General features: G+C 42.7%; 1 protein-coding gene across 4 annotated transcripts in view; it reads left to right on the top strand.

Annotated features, from left to right (window-relative positions):
• The window catches only part of ANKS1A (ankyrin repeat and sterile alpha motif domain containing 1A), a 209,618-nt gene that overhangs the window by 153,404 nt on the left and 31,609 nt on the right, over positions 1–24,605 (top strand). For all 4 annotated transcript variants that reach the window (XM_082245969.1, XM_082245970.1, XM_082245968.1 and 1 more), the window contains 3 exons: positions 11,116–11,256; positions 12,007–12,114; positions 12,413–12,547. In XM_082245969.1, the coding sequence (XP_082102095.1) occupies positions 11,116–11,256; positions 12,007–12,114; positions 12,413–12,547 (384 nt within the window). The remainder of the gene's footprint in view (positions 1–11,115; positions 11,257–12,006; positions 12,115–12,412; positions 12,548–24,605) is intronic.

Below are 24,605 nucleotides of genomic sequence, written 5' to 3'. Positions count from 1 at the left end.
ACTGGAAAGAGTCCAAAGAAGGGCAACTGAACTAATTGGGGGATTGGAGGATCTTCATTATGAGGAGCGATTACAAACACTTAATTTATTCTCCTTGGAGAGGAGACGCCTGAGAGGGGACATGGTAACAATTTAGAAATACATCAATGGCGATCCTAGCATTAGTAGAAAACTAGTCCCAAGGAGTGCATAAAGACACATGGCCACACTATAAGATTAGAGGAGAGGCGGTTTTACCTTAAGCTGCCTAAGGGCGGCGAGAATGTGGAACTCTCTTCCACAATTGGTGGTAGCTGCAGGGAGTATGGCTACTTTTTTAAAAGACTCTTGGACGTGCATCTCACAGATGACAACATTCAGGGTTATGGGAAATGAGCAGCCCACACACACACACCTGTACAGGTTGAACTGGATAGACTGATGTCTTTATTCAACCTCAACCACTATGTAACTATGGATCCTCGGTCGTTGGACCAGATGATACGTTTGAGCAATCTTATGGGGTTGGCTCTATCCTGGTTGGTCCAGTCGCCAGCTTTGTGTCAGGGCAAGTCCTTCCTGCCGCTGTTCTGGACGGTGGTCACCACGGACGCCAGCCTGTCAGGCTGGGGTGGAGTAGTGAGGAAGCTCTGTCCCCAGGGGACTTGGTCGACAGAGGAGTCTTCCTTGCCTATCAATATTCTGGAGCTCAGAGCGATCAAACCTTTGCCTGTTCCACTGAATGAGTCAGCTACACGGTTCTCAGGTTTGGATACAATCGGACAATGCCACGGCTGTGGCTTACATCAGTGGGGGAGAGAGCGGACGGCGGAGGTGTGAGAGGAGCGGAGAGGAAGCTCCGGAGCCGGGGAGGATTATATAGCGCCAACATTGCCTGGATTCCTTACTGGACTAAGCCTGTGTGACCCTTACACAATACTGTCTAGGGGTCCATTTTGTCCGGTAAGTGTAATATCCTGGGGGAGAGGAAAGTCACCATTTTTCACCACACCATGGCAGCATGATTTTGCACAGAATTTCCAGCACTTGAGCACCTTTTGTGGACTATCTTTCACTGGCTACTTGCTGAAGCACTTTGGATTTTATGCATTTTGATTGACTTTTTTTACAATTTCTATGGACCTTTATATTCACCGCACAGGGTGTATATTTGTTTTTTACTGATATTTATTGCACAGGGTTTTAGGCATATCTGTCTTATATATTTATATTCATATTTGTAATTTTATGGTCATCATCACATTTTTTATGCCAATCACAACCAATTTGCGCTGTTCTTTTGTATTATTACATCAATCATCAAGGGGGCACCAAGAGTGTCCTGGTGGCCAAGAAAGTGGCTGAGATTCTCGTATGGGCGGAAGACAATGTTCGGGCTCATTCCGCAGTCCACATTCCGGGTGTGGAGAATTGGCAAGCGGATTACCGTAGTCAGATGCTGGTTCAAGGGGAATGGTTCCTTCATCCGGAGGTGTTTCATCTCCTGTATGCCCGGTGGGGGACTCCGGAGGTGGATCTGTTTACGTCTCGCCTCAGCCGAAATGTCCAGAGGTTTGTGGCCAGGTCTTGGGATCCTCTGGCCGACGCCACATACGTTTTGGTGGCTCCTTGGAGTCAGTATCGGCTGATTTATGCCTTCCCTCTGCTCAAACTCTTACCCCGGTTTCTTCGCAGGGTGGCGGTGGAAGGAATTCCAGTCGTTCTGGTGGCCCAAGACTGGCCTAGTCTGTCCTAGACTTAGTAAAAATGGTTGTCGATCCTCCGTGGAGACTTCCTCTGCGGGAGGATCTGCTGTCCCAGGGGCCGATCTTCCATCCTGCTTTATGGTCGCTGGCTTTAACAGCATGGCTGTTGAAAGCGAGGTGATGAGGGGTAGAGGTCTTTCTGATTCATACACTTTTGAAGGCCAGGAAGTCAACGTCCAGAAAGATCTATCATCATACCTGGAAATCCTACATTTGCTGGTGTGAATAGCTGCAACTGGACCCCCGCTTGTTCTCTATAGCTAGGGTTTTGGCCTTTTTACAAAAAGGGGTTGAGCAGCAGTTGGCTTTGGGCACTATCAAGGGCAAAGTGTCGGCCTTGGCCATTTACTTCCTGTTACTGCCCTTATTCGCACCTTTATTCAGAGGATGCGTCCTCTGGCTCCCCGCAGAGATCCCCATTGCCTCCGTGGGATCTCAATCTGGTTTTGTCCGTTCTTCAAAAGCCTCCTTTTGAGAACATTAGGGAGATTGCTCTGCTTACTTTATCCAAGAAGGTGGCCTTTCTGGTGGCAATTACTTTTACCCGCAGAGCGTCTGAGTTGGCGGCTCTGTCCTGTCGTTTGCCTTATTTGGTGGTCCACAGAGATAAAGTGGTACTCCGATCCAATCTGTCTTTTCTTCCTAAGGTGGTGTCGGATTTTCATCTCAATGAAGACATTGTGTTGCCTTCTTTATGTCCTAAGCCTTAGCATCCCAAGAAAATCGCCTTGCATTCTCTGGTTGTGGTTCAGACGATAAGGGCTTATCTGGCGGTAACTGAGTCTTTTAGAAAATCGAACTCTTTGTTTTTACCGAAGGACCTCGGAAAGGTTTGGCTGCATCTGCTGCGACCATTACCACATGGATCAGGCAGACGGTTGTTCGGCTTAGTCACTGAATGGTCAGGTTCCTCCTTTCCCTGTGAGGGCGCATTCTACTAGAGCGCTGAGTGCCTCTTGGGTTTTTCGCCATAAGGTCTCCGTAGTGCAAGTTTGTAAAGCAGCGACTTGGTCGTCTGTGCACACTTTTACAAAATTCTACTAGGTAGATTTGCTGGCGTCTTCGGATGCTTCCTTTGGCGGCAAGGTTTTGCAGGCAGCTGTTTCATAAGAGAATCATTTATTTCTCTTTAGGGTTTTTTTCTTTCATGGGTGAGCTCCTGTTGTTCCTGGTTGAGCTTCTTGTTACCTAGTTGGCTAAGTTTAGCCTTTGGAGTTTAGGTTTACTATCTGGTTGTGTTCTCCCCACCCCTCATGCCTACACTGCTTTGGGACGTCCCAGTGGATAAAAAGTATGAGAGCTGCGTCTGTCAATGGACGATAGAGAAAACTGGATTTTTGTAAGATCTTACCATAAAATCCTTTTCTCTTGAGTCCATTGACAGACGCAGCACCCGCCCCTCTGATATGGGGATGGTTTTGTGTCTTCTTTCATTGCTTGCAACGAAACTGTTTTGCTGGAGCAGGGTGTGTTTGTCATTGAGCTGCGTCTGTCATTGGACTCAAGAGAAATGGATCTTACAAAAGTTATATATATATATATATATATATATATATATATATACACACACACACACACACACACACACACACACACACACACACACACACACACACACACACACACACATATATATATATATATATATATATATATATATATATATATATACACACACGTGTGTGTGTGTAAATGTGTATATATATGTATATGTGTGTATATATATATATATATATATATATATTTACATACTGATCAGCAAGTAGTTAAAATCTTCTCTGTGCGTCAGACATATGAAAATTCAGGAATAGAGCTTGGATAATCCCAGATGTATTAAAAAAAAAAATAATCACCCGTTCAGAGTTGCCCCAAATTGTCTTATACCCATGAATCCATTTTTACATGATATAGTCATGTCCTATCATACAGTGGTTCTGGGGACAGATTTACAAATGTATTTATAATACCATGGGCTGTCCTATACCATTAATGCTAGTGTGCATTCACAACCTGGCATTATCAGTACACAAAAGGAGAATTCCTATATATTTAATTATTAGCAATTGAGGCAGTTGTTTAGAATTAAATGGCCAAAGAAACCCTCGCTTTCTCCCTATGTCTTGATTTAGCCAACAGTTCTTTCCCCTACCTAAAATTTGAAATTTGCTAAAGTTTGGGGCCCTTAGCTTCACCTGTAAACATTTGTTAACTTTAAATGCTCAATGTTAATTTACCCTCTTCTCTCACACAATTTTCAGTAGTTATTTGGACATTACAGGCACTCCTCTCTGGTTTTAGAGCATAGCTGATGGATAAGACATTCTTGCTTAGCTATAGTGGATGCTATTTATCAGTATATTTCAGCTCCTTAGATGCACATTGCAGGAATACATGATAAGAGGCCATCAATCTTTGCCACTGTAACGTATTTCATTCTATATAATCAGTGGGTGGAACCATACATTTGTTCAATAAAGCACCAACCTCCCATTTCAGTAAATAAAGGAAGGAAAGCGAACTGGGGACTTTTAAGGTGCGAGTCCATAAACTTTTAACATACACATAAGTCAAAGAGAATATATAATATATATATATATATATATATATATCTATTATAAATATATATATATATAGTATAAATATACAAAGCTGTATCTCTTATACAAAAAAGGCATAAAAACACATCAACAGGTTAAAAACGGTAAGTAACCGCGCTTTTGTCAGTTGACCGGTTTCGCCAAAATGGCTTCTTCAGAACAAGCACTGTTAATGCTCTCCCGCTAAGTGAACAAATACAAAGAATGTGTAAATATATAAATAAACCAAAAACATAATTATATCAAAATATGCAGTATACGTTCATTAGATGAAGCCTCTGTTACTTCATTTAGTAACCCATCCATACCTAGATGCTGTACACACAGCAGGGACCCAAGGATTCAAAGACCGCCAGGGCCTCCGCTTAAGGGAACAGTTCGCCACAGCTGATCTCACGCAGGAGGGAGACAACCACACAACTGCCTGAACAGCTGAATGTCAACCTATTAAGCAAATAAAGCCCACTTAAAAAATTCCATCCAAGAACCTTTATATGTTATATAAAAGGGATTTACATATTATTTATTACTGACTTGCATATACTGAGCTTGATTAGAATTCCAGACTGCACCTGTCAGGTTTAACTTAAAACGATGTCTTTTAACTTCAGCCTGTGATAGAGGTCTCCTTGAACTTAAATAGGGAAATAAATCCCCGCCCATCTATCTCCCTACTTGAGTTTCAAGCCCCGGGGGCTCCAAGAAGCCTAAAAAATAACTAAAGAGAAAAAAAAAACACCTCTTAGGCAAAGATTTCTCTAAACTGCATACCATCTAGTGTCTGTCAGAATACTTCCTTTTACACAAGGGATCGGTCTCCAAGGCAGCCTGAGTTATTCTGGCATTGTGTGGCTTATATCCCCCTCCCATCCAGCCGATAAGTATAATCTGGATGCGGACGTGAGATGGGGGGTGGCACCTGCGCAGTGCAAATCTAGCAAGCCACCCTATCTCCACCCAGAGAGTGATGTGTTCCTATGACTTTTTGTATAAGAAATTAAGCTTTGTATATTTATATTCTATAAATTCTCTTTGGCTTATGTGTATGTTAAACGTTTATGGACTCGCACCCTAAAAGTTCCCAGTTCTCTTTCCTTCCTTTATGTAACCTATTTCAGTGATCCTGTGTAACAGACCTTATAATACATTGATAAATCTTCTATTTTTCCAGAGGTCGGTTTTTTGCATGTCATATTGTATTAGCACTGCTCTTGTATCCAAAAAATATGTTGGAAAAAAATGTTTTCTTTTTCATACATCACAGGACACAGAGCCATATTCATTACCATATGGATTATACGCCACCTTCAGGTGAATGGACACTGGCAACCAATTCGACAGGAAGTCCCCCTATATAACCCCTCCTACACAGGAAGTGCCTCCGTTTTTTCGCCAGTGTCTAAAAGGTGATGGTCACGGTGGAGAGACTCTCCACACTTTATGTTTTCTCAAAGAAGAAGAAAAAAGATTATGCTACATACCCCAATCAAAGATCTCTGAATCTAAGGGGTTAGCAATCAGATCCATCCAAAAAAGTCAGACTAAAAGGATGGTGCCTGAGCCTAGGAAAGCAGATACAAGGTTTTGCCTATAACATTGTCCTTTTTAGGCACTGGACCCTGGGATCTGGACCCTTGGTAAAACCAATCCCAAAGGCACCCTTGGCAGGGTGCTCTACATTTCCAAGGGAGTGGCCCCTCAAAAACAAGGGGACCCAGTCCTTGAAGGTCGGCAAGTGACAAAACTCACTGTGATGGGCGAAGATTGGATTCTTGTTACAAGAGAGAATCCTGCAGCAGGACTGGTAAGTCCACTTTAAAAATATTTGTAAAAAAACATCCTGTTTAAACGTTTTTTGCTCTCCATGTGCAAAACAGTTGGTGTATCAGCTATGTTAAAGCATACCTTGTTTGTTTAAACACTGTTTTCACCCTGTGCTAGTCACCTGAAAGGTATCAGCTGTGACAAAGCACCTGTTTGCTTAAGCTGCTCTCACCCTATGTTTTTGGCATGTAGTTTTCGCCTTGATGCGAAGTGCCCACGCATCTGTCTCCTCGGAAAGCGCTGGTCAAGCAATGCCTTCAGTGGTGTGCCTGTGGCAAAGGAATTTCCGCGTGTGCAAATCTTTGCCATTTAAACACAAGTGTATGCTTGGAGCAGGAGGAGCGCGTCATGACGCCATTGGCGTGCACGTGGATGCCACGTAGCATGGCGCGCATGTGCAGTACAACCGCAAATGGTGCGTTTTTAAAGGAAGCTACTTCCTTTGTGCAAGCCTCTGTCAAGAGGCTGGAGGAACACAGAGCAGCATCTGGGTTGCATGAGTCACTGTGACTGTATGTTTACTGGCAAGGGCAGGTCTTGTCTTTTTGGGATAATCAGTGCTGTGTGTGATAAGCTGTATAGCTTGGCACGAGCCCTAAGTACACTAAAGTTAGTACCTCGAGTTTATTGCCTAAGAGCAACGTCTGCCCGAAAAGCCCTGGGGGGGGGCACAGCTGGAAGGGGCACTGTGGTGCCACCATCAGGCCTTGAAGGTCCTAGGTGTGCTTCCTCTGTGTCTACTCCCCCTGAAGTGCCAGAGGCGATTAGCCAATCTGAGCCATTACGGTTGTCAGGCATAGTAGCTACTCCCAGTGCTTCTGTCGCAACTTACGTCACTAAAGACGATTTGGCATCGGCATTAGCCTGCCTTGAGGGTAATATTGCTGGCATGATTGCAGCATCGCAAGGAGGGAGGAAACTTGTTAGATCCCCCTCACCTGAGCCACCCCCCCTGAGTTCAGGATTGGGCAGAGGATGTTGACGAAGTAGCTGTAAAGGACACTATAGAAGGTCAGGCTGAGGTTTCCACTTCTGGGGAGTCAGGATCTGAGAAGTCATACTCTGCCTCTAAATCCCAGAGATTGTTGATTCGGTCTCTCACTGAAATGGTCTGATTTGGATACAAATTACCTCCCTTAGAGATGTCTGAAGTCTTTTTCCTCTCTAGGCTCCTTGCACCCTCCTCCATAGTCCTCAGGTTTTTCCCTTAGTCCCCGTTCACACTAAGGCAACCTGTGAGGCGACCTGGTCGCCTCACAGGTCGCCGTAGGTCGCCTTCCATAGGGAAGCTGCGGACCCGCTCTAATAGGAGTGACACAAGTCGCTCCGACTTAGAAAAAGGGTCCGGAGCTTCTTTGGAGCGACCGTCATAGACTTAAATGTTATGAAGTCCGTGCCGGCCGCTCCGAGGTCGCGGCGCGCTGCTCGCCCCGCGACCTCGGAGGTCGCCCCCCCCAAGTCGGATCGCCCCAGTGTGAACGGGGCCTAACATCCGCTCTTGGAGCAGGTAATGTATGCTGAATGGGATCATCCTGAAAGGAATCTTTACTAAAGCCTCCTTTGCTGTGATAGGGTCTGCGATAAAACCAGCAGCAGCTATAGGAGTTTGTCAGTCCTTAAAAGATCATATTAAGCGAGTGTCCAGTTCCGTCTCAAGGAGAGTCTGTAGAAGATTTGACAGATCTGCCCCGCACTTTTTTTTGCAGTGGATGCTCTTAAAGACTCCATAAAGCTAATGTCATGGTTGCGCTTTTGACAGTGCATTCGTGCAGAATCCTATGGCTAAAATGCTGGTCTGTGGTTTTTCCGTGTAAAAAGTTGCTGGCTGGCTTTCCCTTAATGGAGAACACCTATTTGTCGATGATCTGGATAAGTATATCCAAAAGATTTCGCGGGGAGTGTGTGTTGCTACCTGTTGAGAGGAAAAGCAAGCGTCCTTAAGATTCCCAGCACTCAGACTCCTAATGCTTCTAATCCCAGGCAGTTCTGACCTGAATCTAGAACCAAGCCTTCAGGGCAAGGGCAGAAGAAACCATAGGCCCAGAGATCTACCAAGTCTTCCTCTAAGCCTACCTTCTGAAGAAGCACCCCCACTCAATCGTGTTAGGGGAAGGCTGCTACACTTCTCAAAGGTCCGGGTAAATAGAATACAAGACAGCTGGGTTATTTCCACCATCTCACAGGGTTCCAAACTGGAATTTTGGGTGTTCACGAATCCCCGGTTTGTAAAGTCAAAAATACCTGGAGATCCCCCAAAAAAAAAATCTTTTTTTCTGGCACTAGACCAGTTAAGGTCCCAAAGAATGGTTTACAGAGGTTCCGGAGGACGAAAGATTCAGGGGTTTTTACGCAAACCTTTTCCTAGTCCCCAAGCCAAATGGAGATGTGAGAATATCTGAGTTTCCTTGTGGACACAATACAGGCAAAGGTATTCTTGCCATCAAAAAAGGTCACAGACCTGAAGGATCTGGTTTGATCTGTAAGAAGGCAAAAGTATCCTCCTGTACATCTTTGCAGGAAGTGAATAGGGAAGAGTCCACATTTGTAGCAATTCCCTTTGCTCAATTCTATGTCAGGCCCTTACAGTACAATATTCTGTCAGCATGGACCAGAAAGGTCCAGTCCCTAGACTGGTGCATGTTTCTGGTACCAAGAGTATGTCAGGGTCTAAGTTGGTGGTTAACCAGAAATTTGGAAAAAGTCAAGTCCTTTCTTCCAGTAGTCTGGAAAGTAGTGACTTCAGATGCCAGTCTCTCCAGTTGGGGAGCGGTTCTGGACGAAAGCCACTGTCCAAGGGAAGTGGTCTTGGTTAGAGAAAAGTCTCCCCATCAATTTCTTGGAAATCTGAGCAGTTTGTCAGGTTTTAAAATTCTGGACGCCCAGACTTCGGGGTTAACCCTGTCAGGGTACAATCCGACAACGCCACAGCTGTGGCTTATATCAACCATCAAGGAGGTTCCAAAAGTCAGTCAGCCCAGAAAGAGGTGGATATCATCCTATCCTGGGCAAAAAAATGTATTCCATGTCTATCAGTGGCTTTCATTTAAGGAATAGAAAACTGGCAGGCACTCTTTCTGAGTCATCAACAGATGTTTCCGGGGAATGGCTTACACCCCGAGATCTTTGCATTGATCTGTAAACGCTGGGGGGTGATGGATGTAGATCTGTTTGGCATCCAGGTTCAACAAGTTGAAGAGATTTGTGCCCAAGACCAGGGATCCACTCGCAGTCAGAGTGGATGCCTTGGTGACTACTTGGGAGTAGTTTTCCCTGATCTATGTCTTTCCTCTGGTTCAGCTGCTACCACACCCATTATGCAGAATCCAGCTAGAAGGTAAACCAGTAATCCTGGTAGTTTTAGTGTGGCCGAGGAGGTTTTGGTATGCACAAATTCTAAAATTTGGCATTGACAAGGCATTGGGTTCTTCCACTGCGTCTGGACCTGCTCTCTCAAGGTCCGATATTCCACCCTGCTTTACAGTCTCTAAATTTGATGGCTTGGCTATTAAAGCCTTAATTTTTAAAGAGCAGGGTATATTTATATTTTAAAGAAAGCGATCACTTTGCATTCCTTGGTTCCAACTTTCGTTCAAGGGATGTTGCGTATGCTTCCACCAGTACAGCCACCATTGTGTCCCTGGGATATAAATTTGGTGCTGGCAGTTTTACAAAAACGGCCTTTGATCCTTTGGGACATATTCCCCTTGTTCCTTTGACCAGAAAACTTGTCTTTTTGATTGCAATAACTTCAGCCAGACGAGTATTGGAACTAGCAGCTCTTTCATGATTTTACGTCTACACCCAGGTTTTTTGCCCAAGGTGGTTGTCTGCCTTTCTTTTGAATCGATACATTATACTGCCTTCCTTTTTGCCAGATCCTCAAACAGAGGAGGAAAAGTTATTACATTCTCTTGATGTAGTATGTACACTTAAGATTTAGTTGGGAAGATCGGCTTAGATTCCTGAGACCGATCTTTTTATTCATGCTGTCAGAAGGGCCCAGGAAAGGGCAGGCAGCATCTAAGTCTACAGTTTCTCATTGGATTTGCCAGGTTATTATCCAGGCGTATTGTTTGAAAGGGAAGGTTCCACCTTTTCCTGTAAAGGCACACTCTACCAGAAGAGTAGGTGCCTCTTGGGCAGTTCGCCATCAAGCTTCCATAGCTAAGATTTGCAAAGCCGCAACTTGTTCGTCAGTGCATACATTCACTAATTTCTATCGAGTGGATGTTAGGAGGAGTCTGCATTTTGGCGCAGTGTTCTGCAGGCAGCTGTGTAGATCTTTTGTGGTCTGATGGTGGTATTTATGGTGTCCCCCCTCCCTTCAAATGCATTGTTGTGGGACATCCCATATGGTAATGAATATGGCTCTGTGTCCCATGATGTACGAAAAAGAAATATGGATTTTTTTTTACTACAGATTACTTGTAAAATCCATTTCTTGGAGTACATCACGGGACACAGAGGTCCCTCACCTGATTGGGGCCTTTTTATTGCTTGCTACAAAACTGAGATACTTCCTGTGCAGGAGGGGGTTACATATAGGGGGACTTCCTGTCTGATTGGTTGCCAGTGTCCATTCACCTGAGGGTGGCGTATAACCCATATAGTAATGAATATGGCTCTGTGTCCTGTGATGTACTCCAAGAAATGGATTTTACAGGTAATCTGTAGTAAAAAAAATATAAATCAATTACCGATGCTTATTTGCAGTTTTTCAGGTTTTTTTTTTCTTTGTCTTTTAATTTTTTTTCTCATTTTCAACTTCAGACTAAATGTATTATGCACATCAATTCTAATTGTTTATCTTTTTTATGCAAGATGTGTTGTGTTTATCTCTTTAGAAATAAGAACAAATCTGGAAACTGAATTCACCTTGATAAGTGTTTAAGCTTACATACACCGATATCCTAGCACATTTTGACTCAAAATGTTTTTTGTTTTTCAAGCCATTCCCGCTGTCGTGGGATCAGTCTGTAACCTCATGGCTGCGTAATCTTTCCCTCCAGCAGTATGCTTCCAGTTTTTTAAGCAGCGGCTATACCTCCATGGAGACGCTTCGAAGTTTGTGGGAACTTGAGATTGTCAATGTAAGTTCTCCTTTTAATCATGTTTTAAATTGAGGAATCCCATGCACGGCTAACTATTTGTACTAATTTCAGCTGTGGGTAGCCCTGTTTGCACCCTCTCGCTTGATATGCGATTGGGAGATTGAAGGAGCTGGGTAGAAAATTGTTGCCCTAACATCAGATTTGTCTAATCACATGTAGCCACTGTTTGGGTGTTCTGACAGCCCTGGGTGTTTGCTGTCAGAATACAGTAGCTGGCAGGGAGGATTCCTTCATCCACTCTGTTTGGCATTGAAGAGGAAATCGATAAACTTCTCTTAATTAGCCTGCGGGGCTGAACGAGAGAAATTTTGCAGTATATGGGTAGTTTAGCTAAAAAGCCTCTCTGCCTGTTCTCATCTGACATCGCTGGTGCCTGGTTGCAATGGCGCCTAACAGCAAAATTGTGGGAGAAAGTGGTCACTAATCCTGAAGACAGATGTTGATTAGAGAAATTCTATTAATTGCCCCAACTCTGGAGGGCTTTCTGTAGTATGGGACCATTTTTCTGTACAAGATATCCAACATTTTTGCACCCCGACAGTCTGCTTGTTTAGAGTTGTTGAAAAGCACTTCTTAAAATAAATTGCTATGTATGACATTGGAAAATATATTTCTAAATATATATTTCTAAAAGAGCTGAAAAACCACATGGTCCTTGACTTACCAGGTCTGACCGTGGGGCATATAGGATAAAGACTGCAACCCTAAAATGTCCTTTGTTTCTGACAGGTGCTAAAAGTAAATTTATTGGGACACAGAAAAAGAATCTTGGCCTCGCTTGCAGAAAGACCATATGAGGATCCTCCTCAGAAACCGCCACGATTCTCACAATTACGGGTGAGAAATATGGTTTTGGTGGGGAAAAAAAAATATATATATATAACGTGTGTGCGTTCTGTATGTGTTTGCTATATATATATATATATATATATATATATATATATATATATATATATATATATATATATATATATATTAGTGGATTAACACAGGCAGCCATGCAGCATTTTTTATGTAAACTTCAATATATGAAAATTCTGCTGTATAACATTTTTTATGTTGCACCTCAGATTAATCATGTATATAGGTTTTAGTCTATTTACATACTAAATGTAATGTATTTTTATTATTTTAGAGTCATGATATCCTCCCTCGGTCTATGCCATCCATTCCAGTAGGAGAGCAGGATTCCAGACTAGATTCCGGAAGAAGTAGGATAGAAGGCGCAGAAAGCAGGGAGCGCCACAAAGTGCTGGCATCTACAAAAGAGGTTTGACTTGTTTGATGTATTGCAATATTTGGTGACTGTAATGCATTATCAAAAATGGCTTCAGCAGCATTCTATCGGCTACTGCTTAGAATAAGATGAAGAACACAATTGTGAGCTGTCAGGGGTGGGAAAGCTACCAAAACAGTTGACAATCTTTGTCTGGCCTTGTGTCGTATCAGCATTGTAATATCATTACACAGTAATATTTTTAACAATCCAATTTAGGCTTTCATGTTGTGAGTGCTGCCTGTCTGCTTGCCATCTCTTTCCACAATCTCCTAGATTCCCTGCTTGCTTTGTAGCTTCTGCAGCAGTTTACTTCTAAGGGCTATATATCCCATAGTACCTTGCTGCCTGCAAGCCTGTACTTTACTGATTGTGAATGCCGAAACTCCTCTTCCTAGCATTGCTCTAGTTCAGAAGGCAGGCTCTCTAAAATGTTTGACACAGCAGTGCCTACTCAGAAGGGCATACAGAATGTGTCACAGAATTCAAGGAAAAAAACACGTGGAAATCTTCACAAAGAATGTTTACAAACTTTATGATCATTCAGAATATTTGGAGGAGGCTCTGCCCAACCTGGCGTGATGGCCCTTTGATTTTTTAAGGTTTTTTCAGATCTGGCTAACCTAAAGTGCACTTGTCGATACAGTGGACATTAAAATATTTTAATATTCATAAAAAGCAGTAAGAGCTCCTTAAAGTGATTGTAAAGCTTGCATTTACAAAAAAAAAAAAACCCAACATATATGTTATACTTACCTGCCATTTGCAGTCCCTGGGATGGATTATTAACCAGGAACAATTAAGCTTGGTTCCTTCCCAAACCATAAAGTTCCTAGAATACGGGATTCACTTGGGAGTCCTGTAGATTTTTCTTCCAGAAGTGCAACGAGGTCATTCACTATCTGGCTCGTTTGCAGATGAATCTCCCATTTAAGAAGAGAGAAATTTCGGCTGCAGTGGGTCTCATGATAGGGTGCTTCCCCTTTGTTCCTTGGGCCCATTTTCATAAGCGGTCTCTGCAGCTTTTTTTTTCTCAGACTCTGTAATGGCTCAAGAGGCACTCTGGAGAACACAGTCCTCCTCTCACAAAAAGTGAAGCAGTATCTTTGGTGGTGAAGGGTTTAGGCTTCAATTTCTAGAGGGTTGGAATGGAACTGTCTCACTTACAGAAGTTCTACAGACCCCAGCTCATGGCGCTGGAGGGCACAGTTATAGGACAGTGTAGCCCTGGGTCAGTGACCAAGGCCAGGCCATCCTTAAATCAGAGGAGCCTCATCCTCAGAGAGAACTCTTGGCTGTGGAAGACTGAAGTGTCATCCCCTCCAAGTTATTTTGGACAACTGCACCACAGTCACATATATAGATGAAGAGCCCATGCTAACAAGAAATTGCAAGAACAATTTCTTTATCGTACATCACCGGAACACAGAGCAGGTAATAATGACTTTCTGGGTTATACGCTACCTTTAGGTGAATGGACTCTGGCAACCAATAGACCGGAAGTTCCTCCCATATAACCCCTCCCATACAAGAAGAACCTTAGTTTCTTTGCCAGTGTCTTGAAGGTGGTGGTCATGGCTGTTAAAGCTCTTCAAAATCTCAAAAAATGTCTGAGTAATTGGGCGTTCTATAGGATCCATTCAAATGGCTAAGCGCTAAAAGAATGGTACCTGAGCCTTGGCTAGAAAAGACCCAAGGTTTTGCCTGTAATGTGACCCGTTTGGGCACTGGACCCTAGTAATGAAACCCTTTTCAGCAGGGTGCGCTACAGGTCCAAGGGAGTGGACCCCATTAAAAAAGGGGGACCCGGTCCTTGAAGGTCGGATTGACCAAGCTCGCCGTGATGAGTGAAGATTGGGTCCTGCGGGGGGATTGGCAAGTTATTCCTTTTCTCTCTCTTAGATGTTTTAAGGGAAGCAATAAGCACATTTTATTCTAGCTGTAAACAATAATACAAGTGTGTCGTCTTATGAATAATTATATAAAATATAAAATTATGTAATTTAAGTGTACCTGTGTAGTAAATATCATAAAATACCATGATTTGTATACATTGAGTATACACTTATAAACCAAGAGAATGGTGACAAATTATTAATCAAGATAACCAATGAAGTGCTTAGTGTCCATAAATAAGTGAAACAGTGGTGTGCTTGATTTCATTTAAAGTGCTAATGTCTCCACATATATCAGTGTTATCAATGGTGGTGCATCAAAAAAGTGAAACAATATTTCCAAAATTGTGCAAAAATATAATGGTATAGATTCAAATGTTCTATAGGGGTGCTGAATGGTGAATCCCTTCACCTATACAAATCTTGAAGAAAGTGATGGTGATCTTCGGTATAGTGCCACCACACCAGTGTGCCTAGCCTCTCACTTTCTTGTAACCAGCCTTTTGAAATGGGATGGTATTTCCAGGGGGTCCTGGATGCCTTTAGCCCATGCGATGTCACTCGTTTCCACTACTCCTTCTGTTGTGTCTATCAGACTCTTAGAGGTAGGGACACAGGAAGACCTCTCATGGTGTATTATTTTAAAATGTATGGAGTAGAAAGACAATATACAGACTCACGTTTTAAAACTCTATTAACCGGCGCTGTTTTTGTGTTTATCGGTCTGCACGTCTCTGCCCTACGCGTTACGTCACGTGCCTTGTGGCTTCTTCCGGGGATGACGGAGGGTGCATTACAGGACAGATTCATGTAGACGATTGCCGCTAGAGGTCGATCTTAAGTCTGATGCTGCCACCATATTATTGTAGCCGTAATATGTGTTCAATGTATTTTACTATATGGCAGGAAAGAATGTTTAGTGGCTAATTCTTTGATGGAATATTAGACTATAGAAAGTCCTTATTCAATGACTATATGCCATTTAGGTAATACAACCTTGACTATAAAGTGCATAATCCTGTTAGGTTGGATCATATTATATAAAATCGGGAGGGACGTGCACACCTTACATTAATAGTGGTGTATGTAAATAATGAAACATAGAATATAGACAAATGCTAAACATGAACCATACATAGAAATACACAATGCTTGCCATAATCAATAGTGGGATATGCATGTAAAACCGACTAGAAGTCTAATTTATTAAAACATTTAAATAATTAATAATAAAAACATTATTAAATTGATTCTAATCTAGGATAATATGAATGGAAGAAAATGCAGATGTGGAGGACTATGAATAGGGAAATATAGGAGCAAAGGGGATGTGGTATGAGAAGGATCTAAAAATGGGTGGATGAAGGTTAAAAATCACTAATAAAACAATTTAAGTCAAAATCTATGTTTTAACCTGCTGGTGTAAAAGTAATCATTAAAAAAATCAATTTGAATTCTATCTGACTCAGAGTTCAAATTTTGTGATCACCCCTCCAGTGTCTTTTATAGGGTACTATACCCCAGAATTTTCTAGTGTGTAGAGTGCCTTTTGTGCACTTGTCAAAATGATAAACACACTGTGTTTATCGTAACCATTATATATATTTTGTATGTGTTCTTTTATCCTTATTCTGAGTAGTCTTTTTGTGTGGCCTACATATAGTAGTCCCCGCAGCTGCACTCTAAGACATACTGTTTCCTCTGTATTGGAGCTGATGAAGTCATTGATTTTAAATGTGCTTCCATTACTATTAGAGATAAATTCCTCTCTCTTGGTTTTTGATTGTTTGGTTCTAGTTCATGCATAGCATCTTTTGCAGGGATAGAACCCTTTACTGGAAAAAAATGAAAACCTTTTTTTTGGGTGGGTCTACCACACTTTTCACCACTTTGTCTCTGATAGTTGGTGCCTTTTTATACACCAATTTAGGGGGATTAGGTAGTACTTCTTTTAAATGTCTATCTGCTTGTAGGATGTGCCAATGTTTGCGTTTGATGGTTTCTATTCTTTTATGTTGTAATCAAAGATGAATGGTATCTGTTCCATTTGATAGATATTATTGATTTTATCTTTCATTAGAGTCTCTCTTTCTAGTGTTTCCACCTCTTTAATTTTTTCTTTGATGTAATGTCGGTCATATCCTTTGTTCACAAATCTCTGTCCCATATTTTTAGCTTGTTCTTGGTAATCTCCTTTATAGGTGCAGTAACGTCTTAATCTGATGAATTGTCCTTTTGGGATATTGTATATCCAATTCTTACGGTGGTAACTTGTTACAGGTGTATAACTATTTCGATCCACACTTTTAAAGTGTGTTTTGGTGATCAGAGTGGTGTTAATTTGTGAAATCTCTAAATCTAGAAACGTGATTTTTTTTTTTCTTCATTGATATCACTTGTTAATATGATTTTGCGGTCATTTTGGTTTATGTTTTACTTTGTCACCTTTCCATAGGATGAGTATATCATCAATGTACCTTTTTATAGAATATAAGTTCCTTGGGTTTGTGTGAATAAATATTATCTTCTTCCCTTTGGGACATGAATACGTTTGCAAACTTTGCGCCCATAGCAACTCCAGTTTTTTGTGAATAATACACAAACGGGATTATGCACTTTATAGTCAAGGACTTTCTATAGTCTAATATTCTATCAAAGAATTAGTGTACCCGGAAGTGACGTGCAGACCAATACACTCAGAAACAGCGCCGGTTAATAGAGTTCTAAAACGTAAGTCTGTATATTGTCTTTCTACTCAATACATTTTGAAATAATACACCATGAGAGGTCTTCCTGTGTCCCTACCTCCTAAGAGTCTGATAGGACTAGTGGAAACAAGTGACATCACATGGGCTAAAGGCATCCAGGACCCCCTGGAGATACCATCCCATTTCAAAAGGCTGGTTACAAGAAAGTGAGAGGTGAGAGGCTAGGCACACTGGTGTGGTGGCACTACACCGAAGATCCCCATCACTTTCTTCAAGATTTGTATGGGTGAAGGGATTCACCATTCAGCACCCCTATAGAACATTTAAATCTATACCATTACATTTTTGCACAATTTTGGAAATATTGTTTCACTTTTTTGATGCACCACCATTGGTAACAGCGATATATGTGGAGACATCAGCACTTTATATGAAATCAAGAGCACCACTGTTTCACTTATTTATGGACACTAAGCACTTTATTGGTTATCTTGATTAATAATTTGTCACCATTCATGGTATTTTTATGATATTTTACCACACAGGTACACTTAAATTACATAATTTTATATTTTAGATCATTTATTATTCATAAGAAGACACACTTGTTTTATTGTTTACATTTACTATATTGCACTTTATGAGAGGCAGCGCAGCACTACGTTATACACTAAAATTCACCATTAGCTAAAGGATAGGCTTTCAAGTGACAGCAGCAACCTCCTCTCATCTAAATAATTATATACATAATCCCTCCTAGCTGTAGTTCCGTTTTTTGGTCAGTAGATGACGCTGTTCTGCAATTTTGGTTTTACCTGTTTATGAGTCTGGTCCCAGCCAGCTTTCCATGTGGCTATGAGAGCGGCACTCACTAATGACGTCGGGGACCCTGCACATGGATGCCCTCACACCATTTTTAGCAGGCTCCTGGCTGGATCGCGCTGGGGAAAGCTACTGGAAGCTGCTGACCGGGATCTTTTGGGACACAGAGCAGGTGGATCAGACTTTCCGGGCATGTGAGTGACCGCGGGACAGGTTAGGAGAACGGTAGTTCTGTGACAGCTGAATAGTGCTGGATCACAGTATACTCTACCCTTATGCAACAGAGCCTCACTTCTGGATCTTACATTGCTAAAAGCAATGTCTTCCAAAAAGAAAAGGGGGGGGGGCAGCAGGGAAGGGGCCTAGAGTTCTGTGGCTTAAAAATTGGTCTGCAGAATTACCTTGTAAAAAACTGCTGACATTTTTCCCTTCCCTTCTATGGGGAACGTCTCTTTGGGGAGGCTCTGGTTAAATACATCCAAAAGATCTCTGGGGAAAAGTGCCCTGTTGCCGGTAAAAAGGAGGCATAAAAGTTCATCCTCTAAGGCTCCTAGCGTTACTGTTCCCTTTAACATATCAGTATCTAAGCGGTTTAGACGACCCCAGCTGCCAGGTTTCAGGAAAATTCAGGGTCAAGGTCAGAAAAGACCCTGGGTCCAAAAGCCTGGTAAAACAGGCTCCAAGTCTGCCTTATGAAGAGGTGCCCCCACTCACTCGGGTGGGGGAGAGACCTTTGCTCTTCTCAAGAGCTTGGGAAAAGGTGGTTCAGGACAAATGGTTTTCATCCACTGTAACTCAGGGCTACATGATAGAATTCAGGGAGTTTGCTCCTTTTCGATTTCTGGGTTCAAATGTCCCTGCATGCCCGTTAAAAAGGTAACCCTTGTTCTGGGCTCTGGAACACCTGTGGGTACAGAGTATAATTGTGGAGGTTCCAACCAACGAAAGGTTCACAGGGTTTTACTTAAACCTCTTTCCAGTGCCAAAACCAAATGGGGGGAGGTAAGACCCATTCTGGATCTCAAAGCACTGAACCAGTACCTGACCGTTAGGTCGTTCCGGATGGAATCAGTTCGCTCAGTGGTAGCCTCTCTAGGAAGTGGAAATAGTTTGGCCTCCATAGATGTCAAGGACACATACCTCCATGTGCCAATCTTCAAGTTGCATCAGAGGTTTCTGCGGTTTGCAGTAGGGCACTGCCATTTCCAGTTCTGGCTACAGCTCCCCGGGTGTTTACAAAAATCTTGGCCCGGTGCTAGCCTTTCTATGGTCCCAAGGCATCTCTGCCATGGGTTACCTAGATAACCTACTGTTTAAAGAATTGTTCAAGCTTAGGGCTAACTCAAGACGTATTCTGAACGATCCAGTTTCTAGAGGGTTTGGGTTGGATTATCAATCTAGAGAAATCCACCTTAAAGCCTGTTCAAGTCTGGGTCTGGTTCTCGACACAGTTCAGGCAGACGTTTTTTGCTGTCAAAAAAGGTTGTGGCCCTAAGAAGCAGAGGTGGGGGGACTTGAGTCACATGACTTGACTTAAGTCAGACTTAAGTCACCAGTTTGATGACTTGAGACTTGCTTGACTAAAATTAATAAAAGACTCGATTTTACTTTGATTTGGTATTCATGACTTGAGACTTGACTTTGACTTGAGACTTATGACTCGAAATGACTTTACTTTTTTAAGTTATTAAATATTTGCATTTTCTCAAGATGTGTTAAAGCAAAATGAATGTCTGTTATGTTTCTGACACCACAGTCACCTAAAACACCTCAGTGTGTTCTGATTTTTAGGACACTGGCTGTTTAACAATGGAAATACTTAACATGTTTTTAGTGACTGTGGTGTTGTTGAAAGATGACCGGACGAAGGATTTTGAGCTGTTTGGGCATTCAAAGTGTTTCTTTAATATGCCAAGAAAAAAGCACTAAGCAGTTTTGTTAATGATGAAAATAAAACAAAACTTTTCCTGACCACTGACTTTTAACTGATTTAAAGGTGAAAATTGGGGTAGATCAGTATTTTGATTTGATTTGTGACTTGACCAAAATAAATGACTTGGCTTGACTTGCTTGACTTCTAGCAGGGACTTGACTTGCTTGCTTTTCGCCACAGTAACTTGGGACTTGCTTGAGACTTGCACATGTGTGACTTACTCCCATGTCTGCTAAGAAGCCTGGTTCGGTTCGTAGAGAGAAAAAATGTTCCCTCCATATGACAATGCATGAGGCTGTTGGGCAAAATGGTGGCCTCTTTCGAGACAGTCCCTTATGCTCCATTCCACTCCAGACTGTTTCAGAACAGTATTCTCTCTGTTTGGAACAAGAAGGTCCAAGGTTGGATTCTCCTGTGTCTCTTCTCCTGGGGGTCAGGCAGGATCTGTCTTGGTGGAGGGTTCTCATCAACCTAAGCAAAGGAAAATCGTTTTTGACAGTAACCTGGAAGGTTGTAACCACAGAGGCCAGCCTGATCGACTGGGGGTTGTCTTGGAGGGTCGTTCAGTCCAAGGGACTTGGTCTCGGGTAGAGAGACTCTTGCCCATCAACATCTTGGAAACCAAGGTGGCCCATTTGGCGCTTGGACAACCAGGTTGCAGTGGTGTCCTGTCAGGATTCAGTCCGACAATGCGACCCTGGTGGCTTATATAAACCATCAGGGGGGGGGGCACCAGATGCCAATTGGTTCCGAAAAAAGTCAACCACGTACTGACATGGGCAGAGAGGTATGTTCCCGGTCTGTCAGCAGTATTCATCCCAGGTGTGGACAATTGGCAGGCAGACTTTTCAAGCCGTCAGCAATTGTCCAGGGGAATAGTCCCTGCATCCCAAGGTGTTTCAGCTGATCTGTCAACGTTGGGGTACCCCCGACGTAGATCTATTGACATCCAGGTTCAACAACAAGCTGAACAATTGTCCAGAACCAAGGATCCGATCGCTATCCAAACAGATGCCTTAGTGACCCCTTGGTCACATTTTAGCCTGATGTATGCATTTCCTTTGATCTAACTCTTGCCACGGTTTTTAAGCAGAATACGGGTGGAAGGGAAGCCAGTAATCCTGGTGGCTCCTGCGTGGCCCAGGAGGCCTTGGTTTACAGAGGTTGTGAGGTTAGCCGTGGCGGAGCCATGGTTGCTTCCATGTCGACCAGATCTGCTCTCCCAAGGTCCATATTCCATCCTGCTTTATAGTCGCTGAACTTGACGGCATGGCTATTGAAACCAGAATCTTGAAGGATCGGGGGATCTCTGGCTCGGTTTTGGCAACATTGATTAATGCCAGGAAACCCGTCCTCTAGGAGAATCTATTATAGAGTTTGGAAATCCTATATCTCTTGGTGTGAATCCAAGAAATGGCATCCTCGTAAGTATGTCATTGGTAGAATTCTTGCTTTTCTTCAGGTAGGGGTGCTCTTAAAATTTGCATTAGGGACCATTAAAGGTCAAGTTTCAGCCTTGTCGATTGTTTTCCAGAGACCTTAAACGACACTCTTTGGTGCGGACGTTTATTTTTCTTAGTGCTGCAGAGGCAGCCCTTTAAACCTATCAGGTAGATTCCTTTGGTATTATGAGTAAGGAAAATTTTTTTTTGGTTGCTATACCCTCGGCCAGGAGGGTCTCAGAGTTAGTTGCCCTTTCCTGTAGGGAGCCATTTTTGATCCTTTCGCCCTCATCCATCCTTTTTGCCTAAAGTAGTATCAAGGTTTCACCTAGTTCTGCCTTCCTTTTTTTGCAAATCCTCAGACTCATGAGGAAAGATTATTGCATTCACTAGATGTGGTTCGTGCAGTTAAAGTCTATTTGAAGTCATCTGCACAAATCCGTAGTACCCATGCTTTTTTTGTGTTGCCGGAAGGGCCTAGGAAAGGCCAAGTGGCAACTACTTCCACTATCTCTATCTCACTATCAACCAATTCTCCTGAATTCAGCAGACTTAGCATTAGGCATGGATGCTCTGGCAAATCAATGGATTTTCAGACTGAGTTAGGCTTTTCCCCCATTTTAAAGTAATCTCTTAGTCTTGCAGAAATATCAGCAGAAGAGGTCAGATCTCATTCTCTTGGCTCGCTTGCCCGAAGGGGCCTGTTTTTTTTCTCTTGCAGTGCTTAGTGGATTCTCTTGGTATTTCTTCCCAAAAGGAAAGATCTGTTGTCTCAGGGGCTGGTTCTTTATCAAAAATTTAGACATTTTAAACTTTATAGCACGTCAGATTCTTTAAAGCAGTAGCCAGACTGAAGCCGTTGCCGAACAAGTCATGTCCCTCGTGGGATCTTTCCCTAGTCATGCAAGGGATGATTTTTAGTCACTTTTGAGCCTTTTAAGGAATCCTTCATTAGGCTTTTAAAGACTATTATTGGTCCCTTAGAATAAGTGAGTTGCAGGCTCTCTGTTGGGGAACCCTTTTTGTTAATTTTTTTTTTTTTTTCGAAGACCACATTATCCTTAAAACCTTAAAAACTAGAAGTATCAAAGCAATTTTGGAAATCTGATGCTTTGTTTCCTCTTTGCAGGAAGAGAGAGAGGGGCTCAAGCATCGAAAGCTATGATGGCCGGATGGATTAAGCAGGCTATCTAACTTTGCCGCCAGGCTAAGAATTTTTCCATTCCTGTTATAAATGTGCATTCCACAAGAGCCTTATTGACACCCAAGGCAGAAAGGACAGGTGCATCCCCGTAACATATTTGTATGGCCGCCAGTGGTCTAGTTTTTCAACATTTGTCAAGCACTATCCGATCTCTTGAGCAGTCAAGAGCCCACTTTTGATCATAAAGTTTTCTTTGAAGTGTTCCCACCCTAGGCTAGTAAGTTCTTGGATATCGTCTTGTGGGCTGTCCTGGAAGGAAACTTGGGAAAAGAGTTGGTCTTACTGGTAACGCTATTTCCTGGAGTCTTCCAGGACAGCCATATTCCCACCTTGCTTGTGATTATGCTTGTTTTTTTTCCAGGTTTGTCTTTTGGTTCTTGGGTTTACTGAAGCAGGGGCCTGGAGGACTGCCTGGGAGGGGCTCTACGTCTTTTGTGCTGTCCTGGATGATTCCAGGAAATAGGGACACTGTACTGCTCAGGTGCCTGGGATGGAGCCTTTGTTTACATGTGTGTTTGCTGTGATTTGGCCACAGCAATCACACGGTACAAGGCCTATGACCTTTTCAGAATTTTTCTTTTTTTTAAGTGAAAAGGTAATACTATTGCCCTACACCCCCCCCCCCCCAATTTCCCGCTGTACTTAGTTCCTGTGGGTGATGCGCTGTCTATGCCCACCCAGCCGCTGTACCTGTCAAGGTATTTAAAATCTCAGCTCTTGGACTGTGTGGGCACTGGTGATTGTGCATCACCCACTGGAGGTAAGTACAGCAGGGATCACGGGGATGAGGATGGTTTTAGTATACCTCTTTCCATTTTTTTTATTTTATTTTTTTTTTAACATGAACACTTTAAACTAGAAAGCTGGTAGGTGGGTGGTTTAAAATACAGAAAGCTGGCTTTGTGTACTTGAACATATTTACATTTAAGGCCACTGTAAATACTTCTAAACAGTCACATACATGCCACTTGTAGGTGTGCATGGCTGTGTATTTGATGTGCATCAGATGTATTTGGGTTCTGTGTGTCTTTCTCTCGCGTAACACCTTGAAAAGAATGCCATTGTTTGTGGAATGGTTTGTGTCCTTGTAATTGTGGGATTTGTTATTGCTCTTGTTGGTCCATCTGAAAAAATAGGATTAATGGTTTCCTAAAATATGCAATATTAGCAGTTTTGTTATTTTTTTATCTCTTGCTGCTTAAAAGGAGGTGGCCTATTGACGAGCAAGTAAATATAATAAACGTGTTTGTTGATTAGTTGTGTCTGATGCTGTGATGGGGTACTGTCCTTGTGCAACTGTTGCACAAAGCCTCTGACACCCAGAACAGCAACAAAGGAAGAGATCACTTTATCAGACAGTAGTAGACCATAATCACTGTGACAGGTTGGGTGGCTAAGGAAACCTCACCAAACAAATCTTTAGTTCTTCTGGTCTCCCTGGACACTCGGCACATGCTGCACTTTATCCTGTTTTGATGCTACAGGTGCTGATCAAGCAGATGGCGATGGGCTCAGACATGTTCAGGATCCTGATCCTAACCCACCTGACCAATCCCGCCAGGAAGCCGACTCTGCACAGTGCTAATCACAGGCAGTGAGACATTTCCCGATCCACAGCTGCACAGACCGGGGAAATGTCTCAATGCCTGTGATTAGCGGTCTGCAGTGTCTGCTTCCTGGCGGGATCAGGCAGGTGGTTTAGAACAAGGATACTGAACATGCCTGAGCCCATCTCTACTTGCACAGTTCACCGTGTGCCTCCTACTGCTGTCTGACCATGCTGCTCACAAGGAGATTAATAGCTAATTTTTGTTTGAAAGCGCGCAGGAGGAGATAGTGTGTCAGCGCGACTACCTGGAAAAGATGACCATCATATTCACATTGCACATGTTCCTGGAAAAGGCTCCGGAACATTGGGTGTTGCAGCAACCACTAGCTGGAGACTGGATCTTACATGACACAGTGAAGATATATGCCAGCACACCATGGATCTTCAAATTGAGCCCAAACATTTTATTGAAGAATGATCACATCACAGATAAGAAAAT

Source organism: Pelophylax lessonae, assembly GCF_965119305.1.
Source record: "Pelophylax lessonae genome assembly, chromosome: 2".
Classification (NCBI taxonomy): domain Eukaryota; kingdom Metazoa; phylum Chordata; class Amphibia; order Anura; family Ranidae; genus Pelophylax; species Pelophylax lessonae.
The sequence above is the reverse complement of the archived record's forward strand: the minus strand, read 5'-3'. Positions and strand labels throughout refer to the sequence as shown.